We start from the raw sequence: 25,326 nt of genomic DNA on the forward strand, positions 1-25,326 counted from the left end.
TATGATGTGAATGTTGGTATGTTTGATGTTGTCCTAGAGGTCTCTCAAGCTCTCTTCTTTTTTTTAAAAAAAAATTTTTTGGCAGTTCCAATTGGGTATTTTCTGTTACATTGTCTTCCAGATTCCAGATTGCTGTGATTCAGTTCTCTGCTTCATCTTATCTACTGTTTATTCCCTGTGATGTATTCTTTATTTCAGGTATTGTATTTTCATTTTAAGTGGGGTTTTAATGTTATTTTTAATGTTTTCTCTCTGTTGATGTTCTCACTGAGTTTATCTATTATTCTCCTAAGTTCATTGAGCATCATTAAAACCAGTGTTTTAAGCTCTGTACCTCCTAGATTGCTTGTCTGCATGTCCTTTAGTTATTTGTCTGAAGTTTTGTCTTGTTCTTTCATTTGGGGCATGCTTCTTTGTCTCCTCATTTTGGCTGATTCCTGTGTTTGTTTCTAAGTATCTACTACATCTTCTGATCTTGGCAAAATGGCCTTCTGTAATAGGTGTCTTGTGGATACGAATGGCATAGTCTCCTTTCTAACCTAAGCTAGGTGCTCCAGGAGTGTCCTTTGTGTGGGTTGTGTATGCTTATTTGTTGTAGTTGAACTTTGAATTTTCTTGGCATATTTGTGGGTGGGGTTAATCCCCAGGCTGACTGGCTGTGAAGGCTGGCCATGACTGTAGTGGACAAGCTGACCTGTGGAGGCTGACCTCACAAAGCAGAAGTTACTTTAGTGCAAACCAAGTATGCTATTTGGTATGTCATTGGATGGTGCTCTGGTGTGGCTTAGAGCTGGCCACCAAGAGTGTGGGTTCTGTAGCCTCTTGGGAGGTGTTCTAGTGCAGGCTAAGATCACCTCTGCTTGAGCTGGGCTTGGACCACCCGGTGGCTACAAAATGATCTGCAGTTGGTTGCCACTTGTGCTGGGATTGGAGGTGCTATGAACTGAGTCCTGCTGCCACTTGTGCCAAGCCTGTGACTCTTTGTTGGGCACCATTGTGTATGCTGAGGCCAGCCAACACTTTTGGTCAACTTGTGGCTACTTAATTGCAACTATGTTCCAACCCATGCATAGCCACCACTTATGCCACACTTGGGACTGCCTCAAGGGAGTTGCAGTGCAAGTTGAAATCAGTCTCCATTTCTGCTTGGGCCTGGGGCAGCTTGGCAGTAGGGACGGGCACACTGAGGCCTACCACTGCCTGTTTGGAGTTTGTGGAAATTTGAGAGATTTTTAGGAAAGTCCACACCACAAGCCGAGGTAGACCAGTTGTGTGGAGTAGCTACTGGGAGAGGCTTGGGCTAGTGTGTTTGGGTGGTACTGGGCTTCAGGGAATCACTGGGGTGTGGTGAACCTTGTTACCCAGGTTAATGGAGAGCTCAGATTTGGAGCCTGCCTGTAACTGGCTGGCTGTTTGGGAGGCGAGTTCAAAAAAAGAACAATGGCATCTGCCAGCACTTGGGTCCCCAGAGAATGTTTCCCTGACCCCTGCCTCCCTGTCCGCCCCCTGAAGCTAGTCAATTTAGTTCCTTCCCATTTTTTTTCCTGGCACTTTTGACCTGATGTTCCCATACTGAGATCCGGAGCCAGTGAGTTTTTGAGCCAAGTGCATCTGTTTATGATCCCTTTAAGACCTGTAGTACCTAGGTCTCCCGCAGCCCTCTGTCTCAATGGGACATTATAATTGCGCCCCCCCCCCCCCATTTTTTCACAGGCAGATGTTATGGGGACTCCTTTTCCTGGTACTGGTGCCCCAACCTGAAGCACCTGGTGTGGAGCTGAGACTCCTCAATCCTTAGGGCAGACCTCTGGGGCTAAAATAGCCCTCTCAATTGTCAATTGCCACCCTGCGGGTGTGGGACCTGCCAGTTCAGCATCTCTGCCCCTTCTACTAGTCTTGACATGGCTTCTCCTTTAAATCATTTATGTACTATATTGTGGGTGTTTTTGTTTGTTTGTTTGTTTTGTAAGAGAACATTTATTCGGTAAATTGTAAAGGTAGAAAAGTAATTCCAAGAAGCAAACAAGTCATGAAGGTAAAGGAAGGGCCCTTGGAGTTTGGGAGTGAGGAAGCTAATGGTAATGTGGAGGAGGAGGGGAGGAGGAAGGCAAGGGCGAGCTCCCTGGAGGGAGAGCACCCTATTTTGTTTTTTAAAGATTTAAAAAATATATATATATAAATAGAGAGGAAGGGAGAGGGAGAGAGAGCGAGAAACGTCAATGTGAGTGCAAAACATTCATAGGATGCCCTGCACACCCTTTACCTGGGTTTGAGGCCACAACCCGGCATATGCCCTGACCGGGAATGGAACCAGCAACCTTTTGGTGCACGGGATGACACCCAACCAAGCCACATGGTCAGGGCTATGTACTCTCTTGAGGGTGGTTAAATCCTTTATAGGATTTCTGATCAGCTAGTTTTCAGATGGTTCTCAAGAATGGTTGTGCTATAATTTAATTTGTGATTTTCATAGCAGGAGATGAGCACAGAGTTCACCTATTCTACAATCTTGACTGGAAGTCAGGTTTTAGCTTTTAAGATAAGTAAACAGATCTCTTTCACAGAAAGACGTGTGTGTTTCATTAGGCTTCCTCTGCACCATGCCCTGGGGGGGCAGGGGGCGGAGGCAGGCATAGCCACAGCCATTGGCTATGCCCTTTAAGTACTATATATAGATCAGTTCACTATAGCCTTGTGAGTTTCATGGACATAAGCCCCATTGCTTTCAAAGCCAGGTGTTTGGGAGGCCCATCTCTCAGGTGTTGGACTTAAATGATGGGGTACCAGCTGTGAAGTTCAAACACTTCACTCCTCAGGGAGAAGTTCAGAGATGTGTGTTCCCGCCTGATTGTGGGTCGCCGTGCCATGGGTGAGATGTATGGAGAGATTGTGTTTCAGGTTCTCCTTCCCATTTTGAGTGGGTTTTTCTCCACCTAATGTGTAGAAGTTGGTCAGCTAGCTTTTGGATCTCTTTCAGAAGGAATTGTTCTGTGTAGCTGCAGATCCGATGTGTTGGAGAAGAGGCTAGTTTAGGATCCTCCTATGTCACCATCTTGAACGGGATGTTCAGCTTATAAGACCCAATAGAAGAAAAAAAAAAAAGGTAGATAATAATAATAATAAAAGACCCAATAGCAAGAAAGAGTTTTATTATATTTCTTAAGGAGCCTTTAAGTATTTTGGTTCCATGATATTTTAAACAATGGAGGAAAGTAAGGAGCAGAAAGTAATTTCCGTTTGCTTTCTTGAGAACTTATTTCTAATTTGACACAAGAAAGGCCCAAACCTGTAGAACATATTTCTATTTATTTCAGCCAAACTGGTGACAATGGACTGGACACAGGATCTCACATACTTCAGAGAATGATAATTTTGCAAGTCACTTTTATGCATTTGAAATTAAGGAGGGAATGTAAGAAAGATTACATGAAAGTGAGAGAAAGCAAGGTAGAGATGGTTTACAGGATAGTTACTCTGTTGAGGGTGGTTAATTCAAAGGTGTGTTAACCTTGATGCCCTAAAACATGGGCAGAGATTCCTTAAGACAAAGGTAAAACCTTCACCAAAAAATAGTTGTGTGTGTGGGTATGACTACTCACCGTGACCTGCCCAGTGAAGAAATTATGACCAGATCACTCTATGAGGTTACATTCCATAGAATCCACTTTTGTCTACACTAACCAAATCTTTGGACTTGTAAAAAATATCCAGCTGATAGTATTTCCTATGCACACTGTTGTGTATATGTAACTTAAAATATACTAGTGATTGAAATATAAACAAACATATGAAGTTTTCCATAAATTTAAGACTTAAGATGCAAATGAAAGCATTCTGGGTATTTTTAAAAGATAGCCAATAATAGAAAAAAAAAGTTTGAACTCTTCATGAGTGAAAAACACACTTTTTTACAAAGCCCAAACCAGATGATAAATATAAAAGGAAAAGAAATCAATCCTAACCTGTTTGGCTCAGTGGATAGAGTGTCAGTCTTCGGACTGAAAGGTCCCAGGTTCAATTCCGGTCAAGGGCATGTACCTTGGTTGTGGGCACATCCCCAGTAGGGGGTGTGCAGGAGGCAGCTGATCGATGTTTCTCTCTCATCGTTGTTTCTAATCTCTATCCCTCTCCCTTCCTCTCTGTAAAAAAATCAATAAAATATATTTTTTTTAAAAAAGAAAAGAAATCATTGTGAAAGCTGACGTAAGTGAAGCGATTTATAAGTGGAGCCAGAGCAGCTGTTCTAGAGAAACATCCTTGCATGTCTTGCTCCTTGAACCTTTGGAAGTTTGAACCGGGCAAAACTACTTTTGTCTAAGCCAAAGCAACAGTGTCTCATAAACAAATGTTTGTAAAGCCAGCGGGGTTGCAGATCCTGACCGGATCTGATCACTATGGACTCTCTATTTGAAGATATAATCAGTAACCAACCGTGCATTGGTAAAGAGTACATCCGCCTTTCAGGGCCAACAGGAATTCTTTCTTCTTTTATTCTCATAAAACCCCTTCATCTTCACCCAATCACTGGGATACTATATGGGTTTCTGCCTGAACTTGTGCTGTGTGAATGGCAATTCTTTAATCCCAAATAAAAATGGTTGGCTTTCATTTTGGTTTTTAAATTTTAAGTAAATGTCATAAAACCATATATACCAACATTTTTAAAATTATGTTTGCTTTCAAAGGTGTTTCGAAGCTATGAAGAATTACTGAATATCAGAAATTTCAAAGCATAATCTTGGCTTATGCTCCAGGATTTACTCAAAGTTTTTCATTAAATTGTTAATTATTTCATTAAAATGTGTTTGGTCAAAGTTTAAAATCCCTATTCTCCTTAGGAGATATGTATTTGTATACTTTTTTTTCGATTGTAAGCCTAGCCTTTTCTTGTTTTTTTAATCCTCATCCGAGGATATGTTTTTATTGGTTGTGAAAGGGAGAAAGAGAAGGAGAACAAGGGAGGGAAGGAGAGAGAGAGAGAGGGAGAGAAAGAGAGAGGGGAGGGGAGGGGAGGGGAGGGGAGGGGAGGGGAGGGGAGGGGAGGAGAGGAGAGGAGAGGAGAGGAGAGGAGAGGAGAGGAGAGGAGAGAAGAGAAGAGAAGAGAAGAGAAGAGAAGAGAAGAGAAGAGAAGAGAAGAGAAGAGAAGAGAAGAGAGAAACATCTGTTGGTTGCCTTCCATATGTGCCCAGATTTGGGATCGAACCAGCAACACAGGCACATGCCCTAACCAAGAATCAAACCTACGTATGGGACTACACTCCAATCAACAGTGTCACCTGGTCAGGTGCTTTTCCATTTTTACAAATAAAATGGCAAATAAAGTTAATGAGGTACCTTGTAAACATTACCCCTCTCTGTACCTTTAACTTTAGCCCATCAGTTTACTACCGCCTAGAAAAATTAAGAGAACATGAGAGGGAAATCAAATAGTGTTGCTTCTAATTTCCCAGTTTAACTTGTATAAATAAATATTCTAAATGAAATCAAATTGGCCATTTGAATACGACATCTGCATAGCTTCTTACAAATTCCTGTTATTCAGACAAATGGAAGTTTTCATCCTAAAAATTCCAGTGACCATACCTTAAAGTCTCCACAGTGAACTATTTGAAATGTAATCCTGGCCACTAGCTCATTTTAGAAAATAGGGCATATCTTGAATTGGGAAGGCCCCATCATGGTCCATGATTTGCTGCAGAAGTTAAACCTCAAACCTCACAAAAAAACTTTCTTACGGTCATAATAACTAAATTATTATGCACAGATTATTCTTGTTGCAATAAAATATATTTTTTATTTTATGCTAAAAGCAACTGAAACGGATTTTAGTAAAGAAATTTACTGCAGATGGCACACTAATGTAGCACATTTAAAAAATAGATGGTAAGCAATACAAAGAAAAGCAGCACAAAAGTATGTCAAGAGTGAGAAGGACCAATAAATGAGAATAAAAGTTTAATTTACTCTTTCTCCTCTCTGTGAAGACACTTGTACATACAGATTAAAATTACTGCAACGCCAACAACTGTAAGAAATCAGAAAATAAATGACATGTAACTCTGAAAAATACTTTCCAAGATTCAAACTCTAGAAGAAGAAGTTACTGTCAGTTACATTTCAGTGCTCAAAAGTGTTATTTTTTTAAGCACATATACATTTATATTCCATCTGGACTCTTCACTATCTAAGTGCAATTCCCTGGAATCACTTAAATAGTCCACAGTAAGTCAGAGAAATGTCCAGTTTAGTTTAGAAAATTACCTGAAGCATATTTGAGATGCAAAGTCAATATGACTAATCATCTTGGGGGGAAAAAAGTATTATTTAGGGTTTGTTACTAAGTAGACATATAGAATACTATATAAATGAATATACAATCACCAACAAAAGGTGTATATCATACGAAAGGTCAGTTTTTTCTACACTGGTTTACTTAATTTCAAGCTATAAAACCTATAAAAACTGAAAAATCACCAGAAAAGAATGCACTCTATGTAATGGAAAAGAATGTAATATTTTGATTTCAATGGTTTTCAAGTGTGAGATACTTACATATAGAAAGACTAAATAGAGCAATGGTTCCTGGTTCTGAGAAAAAAAAAAGAAAAGTAGTTTTAAAGATATTGAGTATGTATGGGTCTCAAATAGCAGGGTATTTTGTTTGTTTGTTTTTACTTTTGATCTGATCATTTAAAAACTACAGAAAAAAGTATCATTCTAGTATTAGCATGATTGCTAGGACATCCCAATCGCTTTGCTCAAAGAACACTTCAAATAGATTCCGACTATAGGATGTGCCTTGTGAAACTCTTATAGGAACCTCACTTGCCATTGTTTTGTGCTTTAGTTACCACACCAGGTTATTTAGTAAAGGTTCATAGGACAACTAGAATTCTCAAGATTAAAGAAAATTACTTGCCTGTGTCTATACATTCTATCACATTTGTTATGGTATCTGCAATAGTAAAGGAACTATAAATGTCATCTAGTCCTAAGAATCTTTGACATCTTGTTTTTCCTCTAACTACAAATAATCGGAACATAATATATTCATGTAGAACTCTAAGGTCTCATAATAAAGAATTATTAAGAACTAAACTAATGCCCTAGCAGGTTTGGCTCAGTGAATAGAGCGTCGGCCAGTGGACCAAAGGGTCCTAGGTTTGATTCTGGTCAAGGGCCCGTACCTCGGTTGCAGGCTCCTCCCCGGTCCAGGCCCTGGTCTGGGCTCCTGCAGCAGGCAACCAATGGATGTGTTTCACATTGGTATTTCTCTCTATCTTTGCCTCTCTCTTCCACTCTCCAAAAAAAAAATCAATGAAAAAATATCCTCGGTTTAGGATTTTAAAAAAGAAGAAGAAAGAAACTAATACCTAATTCCACAATCTCTTCAGATGATGATAATTCACGAAAGTTGGGATAGCCTAGAAAAAAAATTGAAATGTTAAAAAAAAAAAAAAGGAAAGATTAAACTCCTAAATATCAAAAACAAAAAATCTCAACTCAATTCAAAACTGAGCAAAGAACTTGAATGACATTTCTCCACAGAATAGATACAAATGGGGAATAAGTGCATAAAAAGATGTCCACACATCACTAATCACTGGGGAAATACAAATAAAAATCACAATGAGACACTATGTCACATATTTTACCTACCAGGTATTAGGATGGCTATTATAAATAAAAAAAAAAACAAACAGAAAAGAACGTGTGTTGGCAAATAGGTAAAGAAATTAGGATCTTTGTGCATTGCTGGTGGGAATGTAAGATGGTGCAACTTCTGTGGGAGACCAGAGCGCCTATGAATTTAGAATATTTATGAGTGTGGTGCGTGATAAAACAGTTGGAGAGAAGACAATCCATTCCATAGATGGTGCAACTTAGCCGCTGAATGGGGGTGGGTGAAGTGGAGAAGAAACCAATCTGATTCCATATTCCATAATGAAGTTCAGATATATCAATGATTTAAATGCAAAAAAAAATGAAATCAGTACCCATGGTTGAAATGTTTATATAATTTTGAAGACTTAAAGCTTTTATAAGAACGACACAATTCTCAGAGCCATTGGGGAATAGTTCAATACATTCAACTCTTCTGCATATATATCTGTCCATTATAGAAGAGTAGCTAAATAAAATGTGGTATATATTAAAGTTGTCACTAAAAAGGATGGGGATAAATCTAGATACAGCCTCAATCTAAGATAGTTAGTATAAAATGTGAGAGTTTTAGAAAAATATGAACAACATGAGTCTATTTTTGGCTAAGAAAAATGAAAAAAAGGCAAAATATGTATAACCAGTCATATAAGAACATGATGTGTCCTTATATGAAATGGATAAAAAGACACTTAAATTATGAACCGTGATTAACTCAGACAATGGACTAGAGAAAGAGATGAACTATTTTTTTTTACTCTGTATCCTTTTGTAATATTTGAAAATTTATAAAAATACATTTGTATACTCCTCATAATTAAGTTATAAAAAGAAATCTATATCCAATAAAATCTAAAAAGAAAATGAACTAATAAAATTAGGCCATAAAAATCTGGAAAAACATGTTCACTATATATTAAAAGGTCTTTAATTTATATTAAGTTCTCACAATTAACAAAAATAATATTTTAGAAACCCAACAGAAAACTGAGCAAAGGATCTGAGTAAATGAATGTAGAAAAAAACGGTTTAGCCTCATTAATAATTAAATAAATGCAAATTAAAACAAGACATGACTTTTCACCCATCAGCCGACAAAGTTCTTAACAATATAAGGAGGATAAAGAGTTAATGAACAAAATAAACCACCAAGCACAACAGTGGCAGACTCATAGATAGAGAGCAGGTGGACAGCTCCGGTTAGGGGCAGGGTACCGGACGGGGGCAGCGCAAAGGGGAGAAGGTGGAGGGATTGAGCAAAAAACAAAAAAGAGAGAGAGAACTCATGGACATGGACAAGAGTGTGGTGATGGAGAGGGGTAGGGGAGTGGGTGGAGGTGGAGGGGGAGGGGGAAGAGGGCATAGAAGGAATAAATAGTGATGGGAGGGAAACATTAAAATTTAAAAAAATGTTACTGAACCTAGATATCTTGCGACTGGTGGCTTGGCTGGAGGAGTAGACTTGGAATCTGGAGAAATAAATTTTATTTCATTCATCAGTCTTATCAATAAAATTATGGATTTAATTTGATTTTTGATTTTTCTAGAAAGATTAGCTATTCCTCAAAATTAAAAATATGCATACTTTCCAAACTTTGCATAGTGCTAAGTGGTTTAAGTGCAACCAATTTAAGCTGTATTATCACCCAGTTAGGAAGACATTAAATCATTTTACATGTAAGTAAATACTTTTGAAGTTTAAGTAACTTGCCCACGTGTACATGCCTGTTTATATCTGACTATGGCAAGTAATTTTAGCATCGGTGAGAATAACAACTAAAATGGCTATACGTATGTTCTTCCCCCTCTTATTACTAAAAGTTACAAATTAGTGTACATAACATGAATTTAAATAGGATGTTACTAAACATGAATGACTCGAAATAGGAGGCTTTGACATTGAAAAACATAACAATGTAGGATCAATCATTTGGAAATTATCACCTTCTTTTCATTTGTGTGAATTAGGACTTTCATTCTGATTTAGGTAAAAATTCCCATGATTCATTCCATTTATCCTGGAGAAAGTGGTTGCTAACCATACCATAAAAGTACTGAACAAGAGGAACTTACAGACCTATGTGATGTACAGAATGTGCTAAGAACCCCATGAACACATACAAAATCACAACAGCAAAAGTCTATATGAACTTCATGTCATACATCTGTCATGGATATGAAAAGATAATTACTAAAAGTGCATCTTTCCAGTTATTCTTTATCATTGATATTTAATGTCAAAGAAATAAAACCTTACAAAACAAGAAGGAAAATGATGTAATATGTACCTTTAATACACTTGGGCATCGCAGGCTCCCAAGTACTGCTTCCACCACAGAACACGGGGTTGCTGCCATTAAGGTAGAAACCCTTCAGGCATTCAAATGCAACCTTATCTTGGTAGGAAAACTTTTTTTTCATTTCTGATACTGCTTTTCCATGTTTGAGTCCTGGCGGTTTACACTGGACCACTAAAAAGTAAAGAAATTTCAGCATTAACAGAAAGTTGTTTTACCATAGTACCAGAAAAAAAATAGCGCAAAGTAGAAATTTTCAGTGGAAAGAGACAAGGAGTGAAAGGCAAGATATAAATATTTTTTAAAAGACTTTTTTGTGCATTTTCATTCCAGGTAAACAGATTCAGAGAAATCTGATAACTTTTTCCCACCTGGAACAGTCAATATAGTTTATTGGTTTCATACATTTTTTTTAATCCTCACCTGAAAATATTTCTCCATTGATTTTTAGAGAGAGTGGAAGAGAGAGGGAAAGACAGAAACAAATATCGATGTGAGAGAAATACATAGACTGATTGCCTCCTGCACGAGCCCTAACCAGGGCCAGGGCTGGGGAAGAGCCTGCAACCAAGGTATGTGCCCTTGACCAGAATCAAACCCAGAACCCTTCAGTCCACAGGCCGACGCTCTATCCACTGAGCCAAACCAGCTAGGGCAGTTGTCGGCAAACTGCAGCTCGCAAGCCACATGCGGCTCTTTGGCCCCTTGAGTGTGGCTCTTCCACAAAATACCACGGCCTGGGCGAGTCTATTTTGAAGAAGTGGCGTTAGAAGAAGTTTAAGTTTAAAAAATTTGGCTCTCAAAAGAAATTTCAATCGTTGTACTGTTGATATTTGGCTCTGTTGACTAATGAGTTTGCCGACCACTGAGCTAGGGCCATACATTTTTTTTTCTACTGCAAAGTTTGAAAAAAGTCTACCAGATATAAATTCTGAGTATATTCAAATGCAACTTTTGATACTCTAGCTCTAGAGATTTTTTTAAAGTTCATGTTGACACTGATTATTATACCTTGTCTTTTTAGAAAACTCTTGTAGGAAGGAAATAGTTGGGGTGAAATTTAAAAGCTTCAAAGAAGCTAGCCATGCAAAGATATGCAAAGGAAAAGTTCTCAGGTGGCGAGCACATATATGATCTGGAATATTCAAGAAATAGAAAGGCCAATGAAGTTAGGGCCATGTTTTCCGAATATATTAGACTGCAACCCAGAGATTAAATTTTTTTCTTAGGTTGTAAACCCATTACATAAGCACACAGGGCTGAGATAAAGTTAATAGTTAATACTTAGACTTCATACTAGTGTACTCTGGTATTTCCCATTCTACTCTATTTCTCAAGAAGGAAAGTGCTGGTCATGACCTTCTAGATTGATTTCAGAATCCAGTAATGGGTTTGGAAGAATTTGGAAACACACACACACACACACACACACACACACACACACACACACACACCACTGAGCTGGGTAGTAAGTACCAGAGAACATTTTATAAGATTAAATCTGAGCAATACATAAAGGGCCCATTATGCACAGCCTTTTAAACCAGAAGAGTGGGCTTTCTCCTCACCTATGGATCTGAATTTCCGTCAGGTCTCTCTTCCCTTCAGCCTGAAATACTTCCTTTAGCAAATTTTGCAGTGCAGGTGAGGTAATGACAATTCTCTTAGATTTTTTTTTTTCTGAAAATGTTTTTTATTTCACCTTCAGTTTTGAAGATTTCTCATTGACAGAGATTTGTAGGATGTTTTATTTTTCTTTCAGCACATTATCCAATTTTATTGTCTTCTAGTTGTCACAGTTCCTTAAGAGAAATTAGCTGTCATTCTTACTTAGAGGGGTGGGGCAAATGAAATATTTCTTTCCTGTTCAATGTTTTTTGGTCTGTATTTATTCAAATAATTTTCTACATTATTCTCTCTCCTTTCTTTCTGAAACTGAAGTTACATGCATGTTTAACTGCTTGGTACTCTCCTGCAGTTCTGTAATTTTCTCTCTTCACATTCTTTCTTTTCAAATCGTGTTAGATTTGCTTTGTCACAACTTTAGGTTCACTGATGTTTTCACTGTTGGGTCAATCTGCTGTTCATTCCACCTAATGATTTTCTTTTATATTAAGCTTACTGGACATAATTTATATAATTTACATCTTGTGAAATTCACTTTTCTAATTGCACAAGTATATTAGGTTTTTAAGAATCTGTTCTAATTGATTTTAGAGAGAGAGGAAAGGAGAGGAAGAGAGAGAGAGAAACATTGATGTGAGAAACATCTATCAGCTGTCTCCTGCACAGCCCCTACTGGGGACTGAGCAACCTAGGCATGTGCTCTGACCAGGAATTGAACCAGCAACCTTTTGGTACATAGGATGAGGCTCAACCAACTGAGTCAGTCACACCAGCCAAGGCGCAGCTACATTAGTTTTGACAAATGCAAATAATTATGTAATTACCACCATAATAAAGACATAGAAAAGTTGCATTATCTCCCAATACTTTCTCATGCCTTGTGTGATCAACCTCCAGTCCCTGCACCAATCAGCCAACCACTGCTCTGTTTTAATCTCTGTTACGTTACTTTTCCAGAAGATCATGAATGGGATCCTATCCTTCTGCGAATGGCTTATTTCACTAAGAAAAAGACATTTGAGTTTCATTCCTGTGGTTGCATAATTCAGGATCTTGCTCCTTTTTATAGCTGTGTATTTATACAACTGTATGTATGTACCACAGCTGTTCATCCATTTATCAGTTGAAGAACATGTGGTAGTTTCCAGTGTGGACGATTACAACTAAGGTGGCAAGGAATATTTTCATACAGGCTTTTAGGTGACCAATACAGCTCCTAGGGCAAAGGAAACTAAGGAGAAAATAAACAAATGGGACTACATCAAAATAAAAACTTCTGCACAGCAAAAGAAACCATCAACAAAACAAGAAAGCCCACTGCATGCAAGAACATATTTGCCAATGTTATTTCTGATAAGGGTTTAATCTCCAACATTTACAGGGAACTCATACAGCTTAAAAGAAGGAAGATAAACAATCCAATTAAAAAATGGGCAAAGGACCTAAATAGACACTTTTAGAAAGAGGATATACAGAAGGCCTAGAGACATATGAAAACATGCTCAAAGTCACTAACCATCCGAGAGATGCAAATCAAAACAAGAATGAGGTACCATCTCAGACCTGTCAGAATGGCTATCATCAACAAATCAACAAACGACAAGTCCTGAAGAGGATGTGGAGAAAAAGGAACTCTCATGCACTGCTGGTGGGAATGCAAACTGGTGCAGCCACTGTGGAAAACAGTATGGAGAATTCTCAAAAAATTAAAAATGGAACACCCATTTGACCCAGTAATCTCACTTCTAGGAATATATCCCAAGAAAACAGAAACACCAATCAGAAAGGATACATGCACCCCTATGTTCATAGCAGCACAATTCACCATAGCTAAGATTTGGAAACAGCCTAAGTGCCCATCAGCAGATGAGTGGATTAAAAAACTGTGGTACACCTACACAATGGAATACTACGCTGCTATTAAAAAGAAGGAACTTTTACCATTTGCAACAGCATGAATGGAGCTGAAGAGCATTATGCTAAGCGAAATAAGCCAGACAGAGAAAGATAAATATCACATGATCTCACTCATATGTGGGATATAATGAACAACATAAACTGATGAACAAAAATAGATCCAGAGACAATGTAATACTGAACAGACCGTCCAACCTCAGAGAGAAGGCAAGGGAGGGGAGTAAGAGATTAACCAAAGGACTTGTGTGCATGCATATTAGCATAACCAATGGACATGGACACTGGGGCGGTGGGGGCTTGTCCTGGGGGGTGGGAGTTGTGGGAGGGGGCAATCATGGAAAAAGGAGACATATGTAATACTTTAAGTAATAAAAAAATTAAAAAAGTAAAAATAAGAATCATGCTTTAATGGCTGTATTTAAGACATCTTTGGCCAGCTCACAAATATTTCCTAAGTTTTCTTAAAAAAGTCTTACAGTTTTAGGTTTTACATGTTAAGTATATGACCCATTTTAAGCATGGTGGTAACATAAGTTCTGATTCTTTTTTTTTTCTTTCCCCAAAATGGAAATCCAACTGTGCCTGTGCCATTTTTGGAAAGATTATCATTTTCCACTGAATTGTTTGTATACGTGATATGAAAATCAACCGGACATATTTGCAAGGGTCTAATTCTGGACTCACTATTTTGTTCCATTGCTCTATATAGCTATCCTTTTACAAATACCACACTGTTTTGATTATATGCCTTTTTAGTTTGCTTTCTATAAACCCAACAGCAGGTAGAGCATCCTTCAACTATGCTCAAAATTGTTTTGACTATTCTAGTTTTTTTGTCATTACATATACATTTTAGGATCAGTTTTTCAATTTACAAAAAGTTATGCTGGGCTCTTTTTTTTTTTGATTGTGCTGAATTTATAGATCAAAAACAGAGAATTGATATTTTTATTATACAAGTCTTTCAATTGATGACCAATGTATGTCCATTCATATATTAAGATCTTTCTTAATTTCCTTTATTAGATTTAGCAGTTTTTAGCATTCAAGTCTTTTCACATATATTGACAGATTTATATGCAAGTATTTTGTGTTTTGGAGGTGTTCTAAACAACAATTTTAAAATTTCAATTTCTGCTGGTATACTCTTAGTGTACAATTGATTTCTGCAGGTTGATCTAGTATTTTGCAACCTTGCTAAAACTAAAGTTTTTGGAAGTATCATAAGTGAAGATAATATTTTATAGCTTCCTTTCATATATGAATGCCTATTTCTTTTGTTGTCTTGTAGAAACAACCATGCTGAATAGAGTGGTGAGAGTGAATATACGTCCTTATTCCCACCTTGGGAGAAAATAAATTAGTCTTTTGCCAATAAGAAAAACGTAAGCTGTGAGACTTTTGTAAATGCCTTTTATCAGGTTGAGATACTGAGTTCTCTTCTATTCCTAGTTTTCTCAGAAGTCTTATCATGAAAGATGATGAGTTCTGTCAATTGCTTTTTGTGGGCATCTAATAAGATGATCATATGTTGTTCTATTTTTTTCAATTTCTTGATATTGTAAATTACACTGGTTAATTTTTGAATTTGAACCAATCTTGCATTTATGGGATAAATCCTAATTGGTTATGATGCTTTATTAGTGTTATATATGGCAGGATTTGATTTGTTGATATTTTCTTTAGAAGTTTTGGTTCTATATTTATTAAGGCTATTGTTTGTAATTTTCTTGTAATGTTTTTGTGTGGTTTTGGTAACATACTAATGTTGTCCTTATGAAATAAGTTGAGAAGTGTTCCCTTCTCTTATATTTCTTGAAGTTTGTGTAGAGATGCTATTGTTTATTACTAAAATGTTTGATAGAATTCCCCAGGTAGCGCTTCTGGGTTTGCAGTTCTCATTGTGGGAAATATAGTATACGGGTTATCTATATCTTTCAGTAGTTTGGGTATTTTGTGTCTTTAAAAAGTGTTTTATTGGAGGACCACCTTGTTGGGCTACTATCATTCTACTAACAAGAAAACTGAGCTGTAGAGAGAGAAATAAACTTAGCCCAGGTCACCCAACTAAGTGACAGAGCAGGGTTTAGAAGTTGCAGTCTTTTTTAAAAATGTTCCCAAGGTTAAAAGTGTTTTACTGAAACATTTGAGTGAAGATTCAAGGTCAATCTCATCACATTCAGTGTTTTCTTTTCACCCACCCCTCCACTCACTCCTCTCCCCTTTTGCAACCATTACCTGTTCTCTATGAATATGGGTCTGTTTCTGTTTGGTTTGTGAATTTGTTGTGTTGTTTTAGATTTCACATATAAGTAAAATCATGAAATTTGTCTTTTTCTTTCTAATTTTACTTATATAATACCTTCTGGGCCCACTCACGTTGTCGCAAATGGCAAGATTTTATTCCTGCTTATTGCTAAGATTCCATTGTGTGTGTGTGTGTGTATCACCTTTTCTTTATCCATTCATCTACCAGTGAACACCAGTAATTTGTTTCTTTCCAGGAATTTGTCCATTTCATTTAAGTTGTCAAATGTATAGGCATAAAGTTTTTTATAATATTTCCTTATTGTTTGTTATTACTTACAACTACGGGATATTTAGATTTGTGTTTGTTTTCATTCTTTTTAAAAAAATATGTTTTTTATTTATTTTTAGAGAGAGAGGAAGGATGAGGGATAGAGAGATAGAAACAATGATGATCAATTGGCTGCCTCCTCACACCCCTTATGGGGGATCGAGCCCACAATCCAGGCATGTACCCTGACTTGGAATCCAACCGTAGACCTCTTGATTCCTGGATTGACCATTCAACCACTGAGCCACACCAGCTGGGCTCATTCTTGATAAATAATAAATATCATCTTTTTACTTGTCTTTCTAGTTATAGGTATATCGATTTTATCAATCTTCTCCAAGAACCAGATATTAGTTTCATTGATTTTTCTGTATTATATCTTTTCAATTTTATTGATTTTTAGCTTTATTATCCCCTGTTTCCTTGTTTTAAGTTTAATTTGCTCTTCTTTCTTAGTTTTTTAAGGTGAAAGTTTCCATATTATTGATTTGAGATGTGTTTTCTACTGTATGTTACACTATAAATTTTTCTCTAAACAGTGCTTTTGCTGTGTCACACAAATGTTGATATTTTGATATGTTGTGTTTTCATTTTTTATTGAATTCAAAACACTTTATAATTTTTCTTGTGATTTGTTCTTTGACTCAATGGTTAGATATTTGTTTTACATGGTTGTCAAATACCGGTCATGCACTGCTTGACAACATGGATAATGTTCTGAGAATTGTAGACATCATAGAGTGTACTTGCAAAATCCTAGATGGTGTAGCCTACTATTTTTATTGTAAGAGCTATACTTACAATATAGCTCTTATTGACAGCGCAGTAGGTTTGTTTACATCAGCATCATCACAAACACATGAATACTGTGTTGTGCTATAACATTCTAACAGCTCTGACAGGAGTTTCTAGGTGATAGCAATTTTTTAGCTCCATTATAACCTAATGAGACCATCATCGTATATATAGCCCATCACTGACTGAAATGTCATTATGAGATATATGACTGAATTTGGAGATTTTAAAAATTATCTCTGTTTGACTCTAAATTTATTTCATTATGACCAGAGAATGTACTCTGTTTCAATTATTTTAAATTTTAAAAAATTATCTTATTTCCCAGAATATGGTCTACCTTATAGAACATTCCATACACACTAGTAAGGAGTAAATATTTCGTTGGTATTCAGTGGTCCTTTTCCTACAAAAGTCAAATGCCCTTCATTGCCCCCCTACCCCCGCCCGGCTTTTGGTTACTCTCTAGTGCCTTAAACATTGTTTTCCCAAGTCAGTAAGAGTTAGCCTTTTACAATTTACTCTGCCACTACCTATTGCTATATCTCTTGGATGATTTAACATAAAAAAGTCTTAATTTTAAGCCATTGTGTGTTGCTTTTTGTTTTTCCAAGCAAAGACAAAATCCTAACTTATACATTTACACAGTAGTTCACATTGTATAAACTGGAGTGCCAAGAGCATGTTGGGGGCGGGGAATTCTACAACTGGAACTATTTTTGATTCAACTTGACATATAATAAATTAAATTAAAATGCAATTTAACAGGAGGAGGAAGCACATATGACTGTTAGCTTACTTATAGGTAAAACGCTCTACAAAGTTTTTCACTGTATTTACCAACGAAGAAGGAAATATCATTACCTTTACATTGAGGAGGGTCACTACTCCATTTGCTAGGCCCAAAACAAGTAAGCTTGCTCTCTCCAATAAGTGAATACTCCTGAGGTCCATTTGAAGGATCACAAGTATAAGTCACTACTTCATTAAATTCAAATACCTCCTTCCAGCTATTCGTGTATTTTCCATTACTTATTTTTCCAGGTGCTTCACAAAAAATCTCTTAAAAAGAGGGGAAAAAGAGGAAATGAGAAGAAAAAGGAAAAATGTAGAGAGTAAGACAAGATTTAGTAAAATAAATGCACTAACATTTGATTTCTACAGTCTAGTTGTGAATCCAATATCCATTTCGAATGTCTCTATGAGAAAGTGTTATTACCCCAAAGTCAAATCATATAGAAATGAACTTTCAAAAGAAAACCAATTTTATTTAAATATCTATATGAAATACCTATATTTATCTATAATCCTATGTTAAGTTTTGTTCTAGTCGTCATAAGAGTTGCTGAAAATTAAAGGATATGATTAAAGATGAAATTCACTGCTAGTTGAGAAATGCTTTATAATTTATAAGTATATAAACATATCTACTTGCCAGGTCATTGCTCCACAATTATACTGATACTGGTTTTTTGTGTTTTTTTTTTACTTTGAACCTTATGAGTACAGTGAAATTTTCCAGATGCTACAAAATGTGTTATTTCACAATAGAGTGAATCTAAGTGTCTTCCTTTAAGCCAGATTTTGAAGACATTTATAAAAATGTAAAACAATGTCACTATTCTAACTGTTTGGGGCATTTTTTATTTTTTATAAAAAATATGCTGCGTATTTTAATACGTATTGAATTTACTGTTTTTAAAAATAAATAATTGTTTTAGAAACTTCTCAGTTTTAATTATGATATAATGAATGTTAATAGGCATACCCCACATAAAGCAAAACTCTTTGAGATCTTTGTTAATTTTAAAACATAAAGGGCAAACAACAGTGTTGGAAAGAATGTGGACAAAAGGGGGCGCTCTTGCACGGTTGGTGAGGCTGTAAATTGGTGCAGCCACTTTGGAAACAGTTGTGAGGTTCCTCAAAATATTAAAAATAGAAGTACCATACAACCTAATAATCCCATGTCACTGTGGGTATTTACTGAAAGAAAACAAAAACACTAATTCAAAAAGATATATACACCCCCAGGTTCATTGCAGCATTAATTACAATAGCCAAGGGATAGAAACAGCCTAAGTGTCCATCAATAGATGAGTGGATAAAACAGGTATGAGATATATATATCTATGTATACACTTACATAATACACAGATGTACATCTACATGCAATGGAATAGTACTCAGCCATAAAGAAGAATGAAATCTTGTCATTTGCAACGAGACTGATAGACCTAGAGGGTATTATGCTAAATGAAATAAGTCATACAGAGAAAGGAAATACCATAAGATTTCATTTATATGTGGAATCTAAAATAAGAAAACAAACCAAACAAAACAGAAATAGAGTCATAGATACGCAGAACAAACTGATGGCTACAGAGTAAAGGGGGCTGGGAGGATGGCTAAATATGAAGAAGGGAAACAAGAGAAACAGACTTCCAGTTATAAAATGAATAGGTCAATAGGATGTAATGTGCAGCACAGGGAACATATTCACTAACAACATAATACATTTATATGCTGACAAATGGTTACTAGACTTATCACAGTGATAATATTGTACACATAAATGTTGAATCACTATGTTGTATGCATGAAACTAATATACTATTGTATGTCAACGATAGTTTACTTTTTTAAAAAAAAATCAGCATAAGTGGGTCCCCAGGCCAAAAATATTGAGAATGGCTGGTCTAAATTCTAAAGTGAAAATTTACTTACTTTCACAGGTTGGTATATCATGGTCCCAAAGCACCTTGTCTCCAGAAAGTTTACAAGTTAGAATTGGTTCACCTTTTAAGTAAAAACTAAATGGGGAAAAAAAAGTTACTGTTCTCTTTACCAGTTAACAAGATGTACATAATAAAGAGGAAATTTTCATATAGTTGTTTTCTGCAATACAGACAAAAAAAAAATCAACAAAGAAATGGCAGCCTTAAATGACACACCAAATCAGATGGATTTAATTGGTATTTACAGGACATTTCATTCCCAAAGCTGCAGAATATATATTCTTCTCAAGTGCACATGGATCTTTCTCAAAGATAGACCACATGTTAGGACACAAAATAAGTCTTAACAAATTCAAGAAGATTGGAAAAATACCAAACATCATCTCGATCACAATGGCATCAAAAACAGACAAACACATGGAGACTAAATAACATGTTACTAAACAACGAATGGGTTACAAATGAGATCAAGAAAGAAATAAAAAACTTCCTGGAAACAAATGAAAATTAACCCACAACAATCCAAAACCTCTGGGACACAGTGAAAGCAGTCCTGAGAGGGACGTTCATAGCATTATAGGCCTACCCCAAGAAACAAGAAAAAGCTAAAATAAATAATCTAACACTCCAACTAAAAGAATTAGAAAGAGGACAAGGGAAGCCCTGAGTCAATAGAAGGAAGGAAATAATAAAGATCAGGGTGGAAATAAATGACATAGAAATATATATATATGTGATCAAAGAAACCAAGAGCTGGCTCTTTGAAAAGATAAACAAGATTGGTGAACCTTTAGCCAGACTTATCAAGAAAAAATGAGAGAGGACCCAAATAAGTAAAATCAGAAAGGAAAGAGGGTAAGTAACAACTGACTTCACAGAAATACAAAGGATTGTAAGAAAATACTTCAAACAACTACGTGTCAACAAGCTGGACAACCTGAGTGAAATGGACAAGTTCCTAGAAACATACAATCTTCCAAAACTCAGTCAGGAAGAAGCAAAAAACCTGAATAGACAATAACAACTAATAAAATTGAAACAGTAAAAAACAAACAAACAAACAAAAAACCTCACAGCAACAAAAAGTCCTAGGATGGATGGCTTCATAAGCAAGTTTTAGCAAACTTTTAAAGAAGAATTAACACTCAGCCTCCTCAAACTATTCCAAAAAATTCAAGAGGCTTGGCTGGTTTGGATCAGTGGTTGAGCGTTGACCTACAACCACACGGTTCAATTCCTGGCCAGAGCATATGCCCGGGTTGTGGGTTCAATCCCCAGCGGGGTCATGTGCAGGAGGCAGCCAATCAAAGATTTTCCTTCATCATTGATGTTTCTCTATCTCCCTCTCCCTTCCTTTCTGAAATCAATAAAAATAAAAATTCAATAGGAGGGAAGACTTTCATGCTCTTTTTATAAGGCCAGCATTATGCTAATCCCAAAACCAGATAAGACACTACAAAGAAAATTACAAGTCAATATCCCTGATAAACATACTAGTAGATACCTAAATCCTCAACAAAATATTAGCAAATAGGATCCAGCAATACATTGAAAAGATCATACACATTACCAAGTGGGATTAATTTTGGGGATGCAAGATTTGTTCAATATTCAAAAATCAATAAATGTGATATAGCACATAAGCAAAGTAAAAGATTAAAAATCACATGATCATATCAATAGATGCAGAAAAAAACACTCGACAACATTCAGCACCCATTTATGATAAAAACTCTCAGCAAAGGAAGAAAGGAATCATACCTCAACATAATAAAGGCCATATATGACAAACCAACAGCCAACATCATGCTCAATGGGCAAAAACTGGAAGTGTTTCCTTTAAGATCAGGAACAAGACAGGGATGTGTGCTTTCACCACTCTTATTCAACACTAGAGGCCTGATGCACGAAATTTGTGCAAGGGGCTCGGCCCTCACAGCCCCAGCTGGCCCTCGCAGCCCCTTGCAGCCCAGGCCGGTCCTCACAGCCCCTGCTTCATCCGGATGGTCGTCAGGACAGTTGTTTGGCTGTTCAGTCTAATTAGCATATTAGCTCTTTATTATATAGGATAGTATTAGAAGTCCTAGCCACAGTGATCACACAAGAAGTTATAAAAGGCTTCTAAATTGGAGGAAGTAAAACAGTAATTACTCACAGATGACATGATATTGTACATAGAAAACCCTAGACTCCACACACACACACCCCTACAGTTAGATTTAAGAAATTAATTTGGCAAAGTAGCAGGATACAAAATTAACATCCAGAAATCAAAGGCATTTTTATACACCTATAATGAACTAAATATATTTTCCCATTTACCAATTTAATATATATATTAATTACCAAAGAATAACCAAAGAAGTAAAAGAGCTGTACTCAGAAAACTACAGGACATCGGAAAAGGAAGTAGAGGGAGATACAGACAAGTGGAACCATATACCGTGTTCATGGATTAACATCATTAAGAATTATCAACTCCCCAGCAGGTTTGGCTCAGTGGATAGAGTGTCAGCCTGTGGACTGAGGGGTCCCAGGTATGATTACAGTCGGGGGCACATGCCCGGGTTGTAAGCTCAATCCCCAGTGTGGGGTATACAAGGAGGCAGCCAATCAATGATTCTCTCTCATCATTGATGTTTCTCTCTCTCTCTCCCTCTCCCTTCCTCGCTGAAATCAATAAAATATATTTAATAAAAAAAGAACTAACATCATTAAAATGTCCATAATACCCAAAGCAATTTACAGATTCAACACAATCTCTATTAAAATACCAATGGCATATTTCACAGACCTAGAAAAAATATTCCAAAAATTTATATGGAACAAAAACCGACCCCAAATAGCTACAGCAATCTTGAGAAAGAAGAACAAGGTTAGAGGGATCACAATATTGGATATCAAAATGTATTACAAAACCATGGATAGACCTGATAAGAGGTTAATTTCCAAAATATATAAAGAACTCATACAACTCAACATTAGGAAGACAAACAATCCAATTAAAAAATGGGCAAAGAATTTGAATAGACACTTCTCCAAAGAGGACATACCATTGGCCAATAGACATAAAAAGTGTCAGTAATCATCAGACAGATGCACATTAAAACAACAATGAGGTATCACCTCACACCTGTCAGAATGGCTACCATCAATAATAAATCAACAAACAACAAGTGCTGGTGAGGAAGTGGAGAAAAGGGAACCCTAGTACACTGCTGGTGGGAATGCAGACAGGTGCAGCCACTGTGGAGAACACTATGGATGTTCCTCAAACATTAAAAATGGAACTGCCATTTGACCCAGCAATCCCACTTCTGGGAATAAATTATAAGAAACCCAAAACACCAATCAGAAAGAATATATGCATCCTTATGTTCATAGCAGCGTTATTTATAATAGCTAAAATCTGGAAACAACCCAAGTGCCCCTCAGCAGATGAGTGGATAAAAAAGCTGTGGTACATTTACACAATAGAATACTATGCGACTGTAAAAAAAATTAAAAATAGAATGAGCTCTTACTCTGCTACAGCATGGATGGACCTGGAGACTATTGTGCTAAGGGAAATAAGCCAGTTAGAGAAAGACAAATATCACATGATGAATCTCACCTATATGTTCTCTATATGTTCTCATCAAGTGAACAAAATAAACTGACCAACAAAATAGGTCCTGAAGCATGGAAGAATAACAGATCTCAGTGGGGAGGGTGGGGGGGGACGACAAGAAGAAATTAACCAAACATCATATATGCATCACCCATGGACACAGACAATAGTGTGGGGAAGGCCTGGGCATGGCAGGGATTGGGTGGAGGGGTGCAAAAAAGGGGAATATTGACAAAAAGAAAAAAAAGAAGGTAAGGGAAACAATATGGAATCAGTAATATTTACCTTATTTTCTCTAAGGAGCAACTTACCCGTAATCACAATAAAAGTGAGCTTCTTTATCCAATTCAAAGTCCATTTGTGGGGCATCTACTTTACCACTTTGCACATTTGGGGTTGGGCATGCTTTTTCTAAGAGAAAATGTATAAATTCATTTTTTTATACAAATTTCAAAAGAGATTTAAAAGGAAATAAAAATTCTACACTGCTCTTGTCAATTCATGCAATATCATTTTCCTGAGTTAGCTATATAAGGGAAAACGTGAAGTTCACACTTACCCAGGCAACCAACTGCCTACAGAATAATTCCCGGGAGACTTGTCGCGGCCTAAACATCTGTCTTGCTATCTAAACCCTAGTTTCCCGTGAGAAAATCATTGCCATCGTGGAAAATGAATCCAAATATGCGTTAAGAAAAGAAAGAAACACTAGACTTTGAGCAAGCACACACGCACAAAAAAGAAAGGTTTTGTTTACTTACTGTAACAAGCTTCAACAACAGGGAACCATGTGCTATTTTTCTCACAAAAGGTATAGAGGGCATAATTAAACGAATAATAGTATCCTGGTTTACACTCATAAAATGCTTTCTCCCCAGGTAAATAGGAAGATTTAGGGGTACCCTTTAACTTCATAGACTGGTACAGTGGTGGTTCACCACAGCGACCTAGAAATAAGAAGATAGGAGAATAAAAATGAAATATTTAACCTCCTTGACAGCAGGAACTGTGGTGTAGCAGCAGGCGGGGAGTACAGAATAAATGCAAAGGTCCTCGGCAGGATTGTAAAGACTTGTTCCCTGCTTTCAACCAAGTGTCCTCGGAGTGGGCCGTGGGCTGCACTGGCTTTAAATAGCATTCTATTCGCTTGTGGTTTGTTGGAGAATGAGCTGGGGTTTTTTCTTAATTTTTTAAAATATATTTTTATTGATTTCAGAGAGGAAGGGAGAGGAAGGGAGGGATAGAAACATCAATTATGAGAGGGAATCATTGATTGGCTGCCTCCTGCATGGCCCCCAACTGGAGACACGGAGCTGGCCACCTAGACATGTGCCCTTGACCGGGATGGAACCCGGACCCTTCAGTCCTCAGGCCAACACTCCATCCACTGAGCCAAACCGGCTAGGGCATGAGCTGAATTTTTATTCAACAGTAAATTTAAGAGACAACTATCCATGTTATCGGTATGCATCATTCCCCATTTCTTGTGAAATTCATTTCAAAAAACTCAATTCTCTTTCAAGAAGTCTTTTTTTCTCCCGTGTTATTCTTCCCCTCCCCCTCCCCCCCCCCCCGCCCCCCGCAGTAATTCCTTTTCTTTTCGTTTACCTGTGGGCTTGAAAATATTTTTTTAAGAAAGTGTTAGGACTATTATGTACAATAACGTGGTGGAGACACATCAAGTGAAGTCCTGAAGGGCAAAAAAATGCAGTGGCCTCGCCTATAAGGTGAAGGGACCTAAGAAAGAAGATAGATCTCTTCTGATCCCCGAGGAACCTGGGTTGGTCTCGCTTCAGGTGGTGACACCAGTCCAGCGAACTCTAAACAGGTACCCTATTCCTCTTCTTTCATATCCTATTCCACCCTCCACCCGCCCCACCCAGAGAATTCCCACGCCCTCGGCTCGCGTGGGCCCGCTCTCCAGCCCGCGCCCGTGCACTTCGGGGGCGCCCTCCCCGTCCCGGCTCCTACCGAAGGAGGTGGGGAGCAGGAGCACTGGGGTCACTAAAACGACCCCCACGAAGCACCAAGAAAAGGGGCTCTCGGGGCGGCGGGGAGGTGGCCTGCGTGGCTCGCAAGGCGCCGTCATTTTCCGGGAGGTCA

The 25,326-nt window shown here is 37.2% G+C and overlaps 1 protein-coding gene across 1 annotated transcript; it reads right to left on the reverse strand.

Moving 5' to 3' along the window:
• Positions 1 to 5,688: 5,688 nt before the first annotated feature.
• Positions 5,689 to 25,326, reverse strand: LOC307093231 (membrane cofactor protein-like). The gene is made up of 10 exons (XM_079761155.1): positions 25,195 to 25,326; positions 23,985 to 24,170; positions 23,535 to 23,634; positions 19,603 to 19,688; positions 17,740 to 17,937; positions 9,951 to 10,133; positions 9,084 to 9,131; positions 7,374 to 7,424; positions 6,553 to 6,588; positions 5,689 to 6,025 (listed from the first exon to the last, which is right to left on the reverse strand). Exons 1-10 carry the CDS (start codon positions 25,310 to 25,312, stop codon positions 5,961 to 5,963), a joined length of 1,071 nt encoding a protein of 356 aa, XP_079617281.1. The 5' UTR covers positions 25,313 to 25,326; the 3' UTR covers positions 5,689 to 5,960.

Source organism: Cnephaeus nilssonii (genome assembly GCF_951640355.1).
Source record: "Cnephaeus nilssonii genome assembly, chromosome: 21".
In the NCBI taxonomy this organism is placed as follows: Eukaryota; Metazoa; Chordata; class Mammalia; order Chiroptera; family Vespertilionidae; genus Cnephaeus; species Cnephaeus nilssonii.